Source organism: Boleophthalmus pectinirostris, unplaced genomic scaffold (genome assembly GCF_026225935.1).
Source record: "Boleophthalmus pectinirostris isolate CB_2022bp ecotype Guang Dong unplaced genomic scaffold, ASM2622593v1 HiC_scaffold_19, whole genome shotgun sequence".
Lineage (NCBI taxonomy): Eukaryota > Metazoa > Chordata > Actinopteri > Gobiiformes > Gobiidae > Boleophthalmus > Boleophthalmus pectinirostris.
In genome coordinates this window covers 27,528,812-27,541,247 of record NW_026571140.1, presented here as the reverse complement: position 1 = coordinate 27,541,247, position 12,436 = coordinate 27,528,812, and the positions used below count along the sequence as shown (strand labels likewise).

Below are 12,436 nucleotides of genomic sequence, written 5' to 3'. Positions count from 1 at the left end.
AAACTTTCCCTCGAAAAACTGAGCAAAATGTGTGTCTGTTATTTGCATACTTCACATTCACCGACAACGTGAAAATAATAAATGACGCCTCAGAAGTGGGGATCTAAAGCCCATTGCGCACCAACGTGGAAAACCGCTGGAGACAAAAGACTGAAAGTGGTGTCTTTATAGTGTCCCTTGGTCCCAAATTCAGTCATTTTTCTTTTAGTAAATTTTCTTCACCCATCAGTGAGTAGCAGAGAATTTCAACCTCTTCTGCTTCTGTCTTTGGTTACAAAACCACACTCGCACCACATTCTTTTTCAAGTCCAACTTTTCTGCTATAGCAGCAATTTTCTCAGACGAAGGCCGCGGCTGAACGGCAAAGTACGCCTCTAAAGACCTCTTTTCAGGCGCAGCTATGGACGTCCGCTTGCGTTTCTTTTCGCCCCCGTTGAAAATGTCAGGTTTGCTCATTTTCTCCCGCTGGGCCCCCTCGGCCTCCTCCAGCCAGGCCTGCAGGATGGGCTTGAGCGCGATCATGTTGTTGTGCGACAGCGTCAAAGACTCAAATCTGCAAATTGTACTTTGACTCAGTGACCCCACGCCAGGAATTTTGAGATTAGCCAGCGCGCCGCCCACGTCCGCTTGTGTTACCCCTAGTTTGATCCTACGCTGTTTGAAGCGCTCTGCGAAGGCCTCCAGCTCCCGTGGGTCCGTGTCAGAGTCATTGATGGAGGGCAGTCCAGTGTTAGGAACCTGGCCGCCCCCGTGATGGCCCGGTATAAGGCCGTGGTGCGTAAGGGGCGAGTTCATGCTCATTGCGGCCTGGTGGGACAGATGTCCCAGGCCGTGCATGTGAGAGTGGTGGTGTCCAGCGGGGGAGCTGGAGATGAGTCCCCCTCCACCTCCTCCGCCTCCGCCGCCACCTCCACCGCCCGTGCCATCGTGCGCACCCCCGGTCATGAGCGTGAGCGACTGGGAGCTGATATGGTCCATAATGTCAGGGGGCTCCATGTTGCCATGGTGATGGTGGTGGTGATGATGATGGTGCGCGAGCGGCACCGTGGACCCGGACGAGCAGGGCACCGTGCTCATCGTGTGGTACGTGGCGTCCGGTTTAAACGGGTGCGTCTTGGCCTGGGACACGGCGATGTCCACGGCCGCCAGAGCCTCTGCGCGCCAGGAGAGTCTCATCTAAACTGGCGAAGATGTTACTCTGCAACTGCGGACACCAAAAGAGGAAAGAAGCAGGGTTAATGTGTTAAAGTTTATATAAAGTGATTCAAAGTTGTAAAATGCACAATTAAAAACTGAAGTTACAGACAGCGCTGACTCAAAACCTGCGGAAGAGGGATAAACAGATTCCTATCACAACTGAACTAAAACAATTTGGCTGCAAGTCCACGTAAAATAAAGTAATTTAAAAACAAAAAAGCAACCCTGTCAAAAAGAAAAGTAAACAGTCTGGAAACAATCATCTTTGACTTTGGGAAAGGCTAACGAATGAACTAATTTTGGACATTTTCCAGCTATCTTTTCTAATCCTAAATATCAAAATATATATATAATTTTTTAAAGAAATATGCACAATTCATTTTACTGGGTCTAACGGAGATGCATATAAACAATAAAATGCCAAGTGATTTTGTTCATGAACAGTATCGCAATATCATGTCAGATGTGGGGATCCTTGTAATCCATAATTTTGCTCATTTGGTTAGAAAGCAGCTAAATACTGCTCTGTACGACCCATGCATAATATTTCTGTCTTGCAGAAAGCTCTTTGTGTGCTTTCAAAAAGATCACAGACTTCCGAATGACTGCCGTGGAACACATGAAAAATACATTAAGAGTGCGTCTTAGCTGGATGTGCCTCGGAGCTTGTTATTACGCACGGACCGCGCTACATGCAGGAGGCACGAAGACACAAAAAACAAGTTTTGGAGAGATTTAAATTACCTGTGGAGTCTGCAGACAAGCTCTCCGGATCGCTTCGGAGCTGGAGTGCAGGGTGGTGTACTTGTGTTCGGGTAGAGAAGGGTGCATGGCGAAGTGCGGCTGTTTGCTGTTCATGGACATCATCTTGGCGAGCGTCTCCAATTAAAGTGCACAGGAAAAAGGGGGGGAATCGTCTACAAGAGCTGGAAAACTAGTCATAGATACACAGTGATCCCCTTTGCCTATCCGGTTAATGATGCAGAGTAGAGTTCGCGGGAGCAGCCTTGAGCCCGGAGATCACAGAGATGCCTGCAGTCTCTCAGACGCACTTATCTGTCTACTGTTTCCCACTGCTGGGGATGAGAGAGCCTCTTACACCTGAGCGCCTCAGATCTCGTCAAGCCCGGACTCTGCTGCTCTCGCGAGACATACTCGGGCAGAACAGCGAGCAGCAGGCTGACAGAAAAACTGCTCACAGGGCACGGGCTGCAACATCTGGAGACTAGACGCGTGCGTTTTCTTTTTTTTCCTCTCTCCTCAAGGATTCACGTAGCTTCCCTCACGCTGGGTGAAAGTACTGTGTTAAAGGCACATACTCTATGGTATCAACTAACTGAAAGCTATAGAACCGACTATTAGGCCTATAGCTTATTAAAAACACAGCTTGTTTTATTAATTTCTTTAGTACCACAAATCTCACTCGAGTTACATTGATTTAATTAAGTGAGTTGAGTAATATCTGAAATTTGTTTAACCCGAAATCACTAATGTAAACGGTAATTTAGACTCCTTTATTATATTATTATTAAGCATTATCAGTCAGTATACTTTTTAGTTTCTAAGATACATAGTTCATGTAACTATACACAAGTATAAAAGTTTCTAAATAATGTTATGCAAGGTGTACATTATAATTATATCACCATACCGTGTAATCGTATTGCTTGTTCATTGTTTTTGTCCATTAATACAAATGAATACGAAAGTGGGGGCAAGTTTTAATTTGTAAAATATATAATGTAAACCAGCGTTTTAAATGGGCTTGACCCACAGTTTCACCAAACAAATGACCCCATTGGCTTTCATTAAGATCCATCAGATGAGCACTAAACAAATTGATTTAATACACCAGCATCACCCTGTAGTATTTACCCAAATTAATTAATCCCAATGAATTAACACTTCATTTATTCAAACCAAACCACAAAGGCTGTTCAATTAAAATTTCATGCAGTGATTAGAGGTATGTGAAACATACATGATATCATTAAATTTACATAATAAATAAGCCTCTTTTGTGTTGCAATACATTTACAGAGCATGTGAGGTCCCCAATGTGTGTCATGATGTGAATGTGTTATTAAGCCCTATTATGACTTGCAAGGAGAAAATGTATAACATCTGTATCAAAGAAAAGCAATTTTAAACAATACACAATGTAATGTATTGCTGTAATGACTACCAGTAATGTCAAATGCAAACACGAAGAGCTTGATTGCATATTTTTTATTTACTTTTTACATATAAATGTGCTGGGTGTTTTTTTGTTTAGTTTTTATTGTTTTGTGTTTTTTTTGTTTTTTTGTTTTTTTGAGTTTGCCGAGAACTGACACTTTTCTTTCAGCTATTTTTTCACAATTTTGCTTTCTTCCTTTTTTTTTTTTTCCTGTTTCTTCTGTAGTCCTAAGCCAGGCTTTGCAAAATAATCAGTCTTTACAGGTCACAAAAATTTGCAAGAAATATTTAGTTACAAAGCACCAATTCATGTAAACTGTACTGTATATAAACAAGATTATAAACAACAGCATCCCTTCACATGAGCTTGGACAATTTAGTGGGACTGCTCGTGGTAAAGGGGCTATAGGACTTCCTCTTTGTTGCTTGTATCATGTTCACTGTGTTTCTATCTCCTGTGTTTTCAGGTTTATCACTGCCATAGGACGAACAGCCAGCTTTGTCTGGATCCTGGTGACATGCAGCACCATCCCTGTTTTCATCCAGTGAATCAAACAACAGCTCAAAGGACAGTTCATCAGTCTGGGAGGGTCCACCACCTTCACTGCTCGTAGCAGGTAAAAGGGCTCGTTTGTGACCCTCTTTGATAGGAAGCTTTAAATCTGTAGTTTCACACGGTGGTTGGTTTTGCTGGTTATTGTCCAATGCATCTTTGCCACACTGAACAGGGACAAATGTCGAGGTGATCTGTGTTTCTGAGACTAAAGTGGCTTCTAAATCTGTTGTAGGAGAAGACACCAAGGAGACCTGTGAACCACGACTGCTGAGGCTCTCACCATCCAGCATCATGGAGTCCAACTCAGAGATTTTATCCAGGTAAGCAGCATCCATAGACGCCTCACTCATTGTCTGATAATTGTCAGATGAACCAGCTAATGCTGCACCTTTGAGTGGGCTCTCTTTACTTGGGCCAGGGCATGGTTGTTCAGGAGGTTTAGATTTATTCCAGATGTCCCAGCACATGGACTTGGTGTCAGCTTCAGTGTTTGGATTCAACGTATTTAGAATCATAAACTGACTGACTCCTGCTGTGCCACCTTTACTTGGACTAGGAAAATCATCAAAATCAAGCCTCCTTAGATAAGAGCCAGGCCTAAATGCAACCTTTTTCTCTCGGACTCCAGGACTTTTCAGTGTCAAAGAGCGAAAAGCTGAAGATGGAGTGGAGGGCATGAAGTCCACACTGATGCCGTTCAAGTCCTCACTCTTCTGCTTTCCTGTCGGAGTTTTTCCTGACGGCAGGAACATCAAGCCATGGTTTTGAGGAAATGTCCGACAGTCTGCCTCTGGGTTGCTGCAGATAGACAGACGTTCGTTGTCACTCAAACTCCTCATCATCATGTTGATTTTCTGTTGCTGCGTGAAGTCTTCAGGCCCACTCTTGTTGCGTTGCCGGACTGGTTCCTGTAATTCAGCACCTTTCTTATCTGACTTTTTGATGCGTGACTCAAGCTCTTCTATATACTGGTCACTGCGCTCCAGAGCCCGTTTTAACTGGTCTATGTTACGTTCATACTGCTGGATTTTGGCCTCAAGGGCTGCTACTGTGAAGCGCCCAAACCTGCAATAAACATCAGCATTATTATATACTTAGAAAATGCACAATGATTCTGCTATATGCACAAATATTTTGAAAATAAAAGTCTATGGATTTAAAATACTGTATGACATCAAGATAAGTGATAGAACACAATAGAACTGGGATTTTAGTCTGACTGCTGCATTTTTTTACACATTTGTATTAAACATCAATGAGCAGGTAAGAAAAGATGCTGGAGCTTACAATTCCTCAGCAGGGGTTGATAGCTGACTTACTTTTGAGGAGATCTGCTTGCAACCTCAGCTTTCAGCCTCATGTTCTCTTGTACCAGGTCAATGTTTTGAGATCGTAATGCTTTGTTTGCCTGTAACAAAGTTCATTTAACAAGGTGTTTTAGAATCTGTTACTAACTGTAAATAAATTGCAAACTGAATACATTAAATACAGTATACCTCCTTAAGCCTGTCCATGTCTTGCTTTACTTTCTCACAAGCATCAGTAGCAGCCCGCAGCTTATTGGTCAATTCATCCAGGATGAGGGAATCCACTCTTTTGTCATCAGTTACCTCTGTGTTGATAGAGCTGGGATCCAGAGCAGTCTTCAGTTGGGACTCCAGATGTTGATTTTTGTTTTTTAGCTCCTCATTTTCATGGATGAGGCCTTCAATTTCATCCTGAATAACAGTTTAATAAATTATGAGTAACATGACAAAGCTTAATATAATAGTTATAGCAGCCATCAAAGAAAGACAAAACCCATTCTGCAAAATCAATCCAAAAAATAATAAAAATCTATTCTTCCTGAGCATTTACAGTCACAAGGTAATGTTAAAGAGTCATAGGCATAACTCATAGTTACAGGTTTGTATAACATTTGTCTTCTATACCAACCTCATACTCCCTAAAAAATAGCTCCACTCTTGTTTTTCGCAAGCATTTTCTTGTAGAAGCAGTCTCTTTGTGATCACTCTCATTTGTGCCTCCTAAAGAAAAGAAAACATTGTGATTATAAAGTTTAAGTTGTTTGCTTAAAACTTTTGTAGGGAAAACTAATGTCAAAGCCTTCTCTTATCTTACATTAAGTCATTAAAACAAACCTGATCACTAAGATAAGATAAGAGTTGACTATGTCTAGGCACACATGTGATTTATTAATACTACAGACAATAAGGCCAAAATGGTAAAATAAAATTAGCATCATTGCATTCACAAGTCACAAGAACACCATAAAAATAACTAGAAGCTCATCTGCTATGAAGACATGCACCTCCATCACAAGCCTGGATAATAAATCTCATCTCTATGAAACCAAATATGCCTTCTCAGGTTTGTGATGCTTGTATTTACATTGGCCTACAGGCAGCTGAAGCCTCATCAGATTACCTCCCCGTTTATGTATCCGGATCGGTACTCACCAATGATTTCTCTGCAGGGGTTCTCTGGTGTGATGGGCACTCTGCATGTGGGGCACTGACTCGCTTTCTTCAACCACATTTCCATGCAACTCGAGCAGAACACGTGGTTGTTGGCACATATCACGGGCTGTCTGACCTATTTAAAATAATTATAGTGTTAGTGCATACATTACCAAACGAGAAAAATGAAAAAAGTACAAAAAAAACGATATATGGCGTGAAGAAAAGCGTGATCTAACGTTAGCTTTTCGGTTAGGAAGTTGCTGGGGTTGCCAAGAATTTTGTAAACAATCCAACGATTACCGTAAAACGTCAAATATCATAGTTGACTCACCTTTCCAAGACATATTTGGCAAGAAATCGGCAGGGTCAGCGACAGTGTTGAAGCTTGAAAGTTTAGAGCCATGTTTTGAGGGATGAGACAATGCAGACACGGTGCAAACTTACTCAAAGAAGTTACAAATTTCCCACCAGAGCTCAAGCATGGCGACCCCCCCAGTAGCGTCTGTCTGCTACGGAGAGCCGAGAGGACACAAAAGGTGCGTGCGCAATATTCGGCAAAGAGAAAAGTCTTCAATTTAGAAAATACAGGTTAGTATTTCATCCAAACAACACAAACTTAGTTAATACATATATACTGCATCGTATTTCTGCTAGTATATGTGTATGAGACTGGGTTTTATTAACTAGACCTATTCGTTATAATTTAACTAGCGTGCGTTTTAGCCCCTCAACTAATCCAAATCCGTTTTATAACTTTACCACTAAAATAAAGTAATATTTATTTGATTGTGGTTTAAATGGGATTAAGTTAAACGTAAAGAAAATAATACACATACCTCATTTAAATGTTTTAACATAAGCAATAAGATTTCTTGCTACAGATCCCAAAACATGGGCCTATCTAACCTTTTCTTTTTTTCAACAATGGGGTTAAATACTTGAAATTGCACTTTTCAAACTGCCTATTATAAAGATGATGAATAGCGTTCATCTCAGGTACACAGACTAATTTATAAGTAATGTCTCATAGTGGTCTACCATTACCATAATTTTGAGTGTAGATTTAAAATGGCCTCACCAGCACAGTTGATCTCTGCAGACCCATTACTCATACCCAAACCAACATGTCCTGCTCTTCATCGTATCTCTAACCAGAACAATCTTTCCCCTCATCTAATATGATTACAATTGACTGACTACAAATAGGCTTGTACACTGACCCTTAAAAACATCTCCATTAAGCACCTTGTTTAGTTGTTTTTTCATGGCGTTAACCTTAAAAAAAAGACCAGGCCAGACCTATTTATAACATTTTAGAGCAATTTGTGTTATCTTATGCCTTTATAAGTTGACACTGAATTAAGTAAAACTGAGCTAAACTATTCTATAATAAACTTTTTTCAACTGTGGTTTAGTAATAATAAACAAAGGTTATCCAGGAATACCCATTAGAGACTCAAAAATATTAATAACAATGACAAAATATATTTTGATCCAACATCTCACAATGCCCTGTTTGCATTGCTTTGCAACAGGCCAGGCTTTAATTGGTGACAGTCAATTAATCACTGCTGGTACAGACGGCTGCTGCTATTGATCTTGTCCCAGTGCTTATTTTTCATCTCTAAATGACACCGATCGCCAGCTTTGACCAGCATGTGTAATGGACAGTAAAGAACCAATGACCCGAGTGTCAATCTCAGACTGGTGAGGCTGGAGGCTCCCTTCCCCCATCACTGCCAAATAGCATCTTTAGCATTTAGCAGAGAAAGGTTTAGACTGCCCTAAGAGCACAGCAGCGCCACACTACGCACTGGTGCCCAGATGACCTTTTCTGTTTAAGGATTAATCTGTGACAAATGCTTTCTTTAATTAGCCTGATCCCCCCTGCTGCACTGTCACTGCCCGGCCCCTGTCAGAGGAGGAGCTCACTTTCACATCAGGCCTAGTTTCATATGTGGATAAATGCCTCATATGACAGCTGTCAGTGTAAACATTTGGAAAATGCTTAGATTGTTTACCCAAACTGAGCTGTTCCTATCAAACAGTATAGCAGGGTATTGCAACCATGATTTTAATTTGATGTGTTGTTATGTTATATTCAAAATTTAAACTTTTTGGTTATTAGTGTCCAAGTTTATTTTATGGAGTCTTTTATTCCCTTTTGTAAAATTTGAGATAGTGCAGAAAATTTTGATAATTTTCTCCGTTATTAAGTTCCTATCCTGTGCATCCTGCTGCTGTAAACACACGTAAAATAGATGCATAGCTACAAATCCGGGTTTTATTGGATGGGGGTCTAATTATTAGGATGTAAGTCAGGCTGTGACTGCAGGGCCAGCTCCTTGATGTGGGCCTAGTTTATATTTATCCTCTGCAGCTCTAGCAGCAGTGCCACCATCTCACCACAGCTTTTATTACATGGCCCAGGGCAGGTTGAGCCTGTCACAGCCCAGGCCCCTCCACTGAGCTACCCACATCCCCACGCACGGACCCCTGGGACTGAGCAGGGCTGGGCATTATGGTAATACTATAGCTCCCTCCATTCTGGTGCTACACAGCTGGGAAGGCCCATCATTACAAGTATTGTAGCAATCTGTTTAAGAGGGACACAGTGCTGAGGAGGGGTGACAGCGACAGGATGAGAGCCGCATACATAGATCACATAAAATATGATTCAAATGTGTGTGAGGGGAGCGGGAATAAAATGCAAAACTTGTTATGAACACCTTATATCAAGTCCACTGTCAAAATGGCTGGTTGTAAATCTCTATTTTCACCTCTTTACTTTTGTATTTTATTAAAGGTTTCTTGTGTTGGCCAGTCATATCTCAGGACTAAAGCCTGTGGCACACAAGAAATAAATAGGATATAAAGTGCTTGAATCTCTAATGGCTCATATAGCTTTACCTATCTGTGTTACAGTGTGTCATACTGGAAATCCATTAGCTCCTGTCAGAATCACATGGCCCTCTGTGATGCAGCTGCTCAAGAATTTTTATCAAAATAGAAAATTAGGCCCAAAATGTATTTTATTCTTTCAGAACTTGAAAATGTACCTAAGTATTCTTAAATAAAAATTGGATTTCGTAATAGGTTTTCTTAAAATTATGTAGCAAATACTTAAATGTAAACTGTCACAGCTTTTGATTTTGTCTAATTTACCAAAGACAAAAGCTAAAGTAAAATAACAAAATTACTTTACATTTCAATTTCAAACAACAAATAATGTCAGGAAGTGTTTATAAAAAATATATTTACTTTAAATAACAGTTCAGTAACTCTAATGTTTTGCAATTACAACAGTCATATTGTTTTAACAGTACACTCAGCCTTACTATTTTGGTCAGATTTCAGACCTGTAAATGGATGGTCAATCCTTCACTGTCTTTTTCCTGACACCTCCAACAATTCATCTTGTTTTGGAGGGAAGTGAAGAAGGCTCAGGCCCAGTCCACAGACAAATCATCCTCACAGTATTTTTAGGAAACTGTGATATCAATTACCTCCCTTTGCCCTGCTTCTGGTTCTATTTCCAGCTCTGTTTTGAACACGAACTTTCGATTGATAAAGCACAGAATCCATAACAGCGTTTGCAGAGGTGAAAGGTTATCAAACATTATGATGATGATTTATTAAAAATGCATATTATGTCATTACTCCTCCTGCTCTACAAGAAACCATATATGCCACATGCTATGAAGTGACACCATGTTTTTTCTCTTCTTTTCTTGATCCAGCAGTGGATAGAGGCTGTGGTCTTTTTCCTAATAACAGCTCTGATGCCCTGAAACCTGAACTCTTTATTGGAAGTGAAGGGCACCAAGCAGACCCTTCAGAGGTGACGATTTACTGTGGATGTCTGCCCCTATGTCTGCGATGGTCTACAATGCTGTATACGGTAAATAAATACAATAGCGCACGATACGTTGTGCTCAACAGATGTCATAACATTATTTAAACATACATTTTGAGACTGAGAGAAAAGACAAATGAAAAATGTATGGCAGAATTTATTGCTGAAAATTCTAAATGATCTTGGAATGATCTACACTCAGCTAATAATGGCAATTTCTGAGACCTACTGACACAAACTAAAACTGGCACAAAGTTCTTCTTTGTGAACATACATTTTTACCATAATGTAAGTAGTGATAGGTGGTTATTTGGTTATGAGACTTTACACAAACTGTTTAAAATTAATATATAAAAGTCCACAAATAATTAACCAGATCATTTTCATATCATATTATGGCTTAATGTTGCAGTGTGAGTGTGTTAGAACACTGTTTGAAAAAAATAGTTCTAATTATGCCAACTTTGCTAATACAGCCAATTATCTTAAACAGCAGACTACCATTTTGACACTTTACTGGGTAAAAAGCCTTACCTGCTCTCTATCTCATAAAGATGTGACCTATAGGAGCACATAAGATATAATAATGTTGTAGCGAAGAACATTCGTCAGCAGTAGCCCACTCCCACTCGGTCGCCATACACCCACCCACCATGAGGCCTTATTAATTATTTGTAGCCACTTGACTTCATATTGTGCTGCCAGTGGCTTGGTCAAAGCTTATAATTACCACTTCCCTGTTTGTATCATTTTCCATCTCATGTGCTTTTAGTGCAGTATTACTCGGCGGTGTCCTTTCTCTCTCTCCCTTCTGTCCTCCCTCTCCCCGTATACACAAGACCAAAAGTGCAGCCACATCATTTATTGATAAGACAAAAAGAATGTAATGAAATTATCAATGTTCTTGAATTAATTATGAACATGATTAAGAAAGCTAAAATCTCAGGAGCCGGTCTCTCATTACCCATTCACTCCAAGGGATTGCTTTCATTCAGGGAAGGAGAGGGGCGAAAAAGCCTCCAAGCAGAGCCCAGTCCAGCACAGAGCCTCTCCCTGTGTGCCTGTCCCCTGGTCTCCGCTGCCAGGCTGGAGGACCTGGGGCTGCTGGCTGTAGACCGCATGGACATAGCTCGCTCTGGGTCGTCATGTAGCCGGGTTGATGCTAGCACCGCTCGGCCTCCTGGCGTTTCCATGGAAAAGACAACCTTCCTGTTTCGACCACCATCAGGGGTCTTGACCTCATCGGAGAAAAAGGCATGAGGTAAGTTCAGCCTGAAATGATGATGTCGGCTACTTTTGTTAATGGAAAAAATTTGTAGCTAAACTTGTAGAGCAGCAGGTCCTATAAGTGCTTTATCATTACTGGAAAATATCCCTGTTAAATGTATCTACTGCATAACTTGTTAAGATGTATATAATATATTGAAATTACAATAGTAATTATTTTCTGAAAATTTTAGAAGAGCTAAAAGAGTTTTTATTTTCTGGATAGTTGCCTCTAAGAATGTTTTTTTATTTATTTACTTTTGACTATTTTTAATTTTATCTGGGTAAATTAATTCACTCTCAAATAACAAAACATCTGTCATGCACAGCATATATTTAAATTAGCTAAAATAACAAAAGTATATTTCTTTAATTATATTCAAAAAAATATACTGTATAATTTGCATATGTTTGTATATATATTTCTGGTACCTCCATCCCAAATTTGTATTTTTGACATGATACCTAACCCCACTTGTCATTGAGCACATTTGACTAATTTTGGTGTCTGTTTATCTATTTATATTCATCCAGAGAAATTGAAATGCTCCACTGAGCTCCATACTGTATCTTTGCTTCAGTCAGTCTTTCTTGTGCTCAGTCACATGGGACAATATATGGGCCAATGCTCCCAGAAGTATTGGGACTTTCAAACAACCCCACTGAGCCTTCCCTGCCTTAGCTCTCTCTCTCTCTCTCCTCTTTAGCATCTTTCTAGCAACATCCTACTAACACTGAAATAAACTACAAGTATTGCTCTCTCAATACAAATACATGCAGTGGAAATAGCTGATTACTGTCAAATGATTTCACTCGCATTATCAAAACAAAGAGACAGCCATTGGGGAAAGGGAAAGAGGGAGAGAGAGAGATCTTGGGGGTTAATGGCGAGGCTCTTGTCCCAGCGATTGATCTGCGTAT

The 12,436-nt window shown here is 40.4% G+C and overlaps 2 protein-coding genes across 2 annotated transcripts; both read right to left on the bottom strand.

Annotated features, from left to right (window-relative positions):
* Nucleotides 1–225: 225 nt before the first annotated feature.
* On the bottom strand, nucleotides 226–2,064 carry pou4f1 (POU class 4 homeobox 1). The gene is given in 3 exon segments (XM_020939040.2): nucleotides 226–1,162; nucleotides 1,164–1,204; nucleotides 1,942–2,064. Coding segments are annotated over 3 exon segments (1,101 nt in total).
* A 1,027-nt stretch (nucleotides 2,065–3,091) lies between these two features.
* obi1 (ORC ubiquitin ligase 1) lies at nucleotides 3,092–6,894 on the bottom strand. The gene is made up of 6 exons (XM_020939067.2): nucleotides 6,725–6,894; nucleotides 6,391–6,526; nucleotides 5,867–5,958; nucleotides 5,428–5,649; nucleotides 5,251–5,339; nucleotides 3,092–4,996 (listed from the first exon to the last, which is right to left on the bottom strand). The coding sequence occupies exons 1-6, from the start codon at nucleotides 6,794–6,796 to the stop codon at nucleotides 3,733–3,735; spliced, it is 1,875 nt and encodes a 624-aa protein (XP_020794726.1). The 5' UTR covers nucleotides 6,797–6,894; the 3' UTR covers nucleotides 3,092–3,732.
* Nucleotides 6,895–12,436: the final 5,542 nt, after the last annotated feature.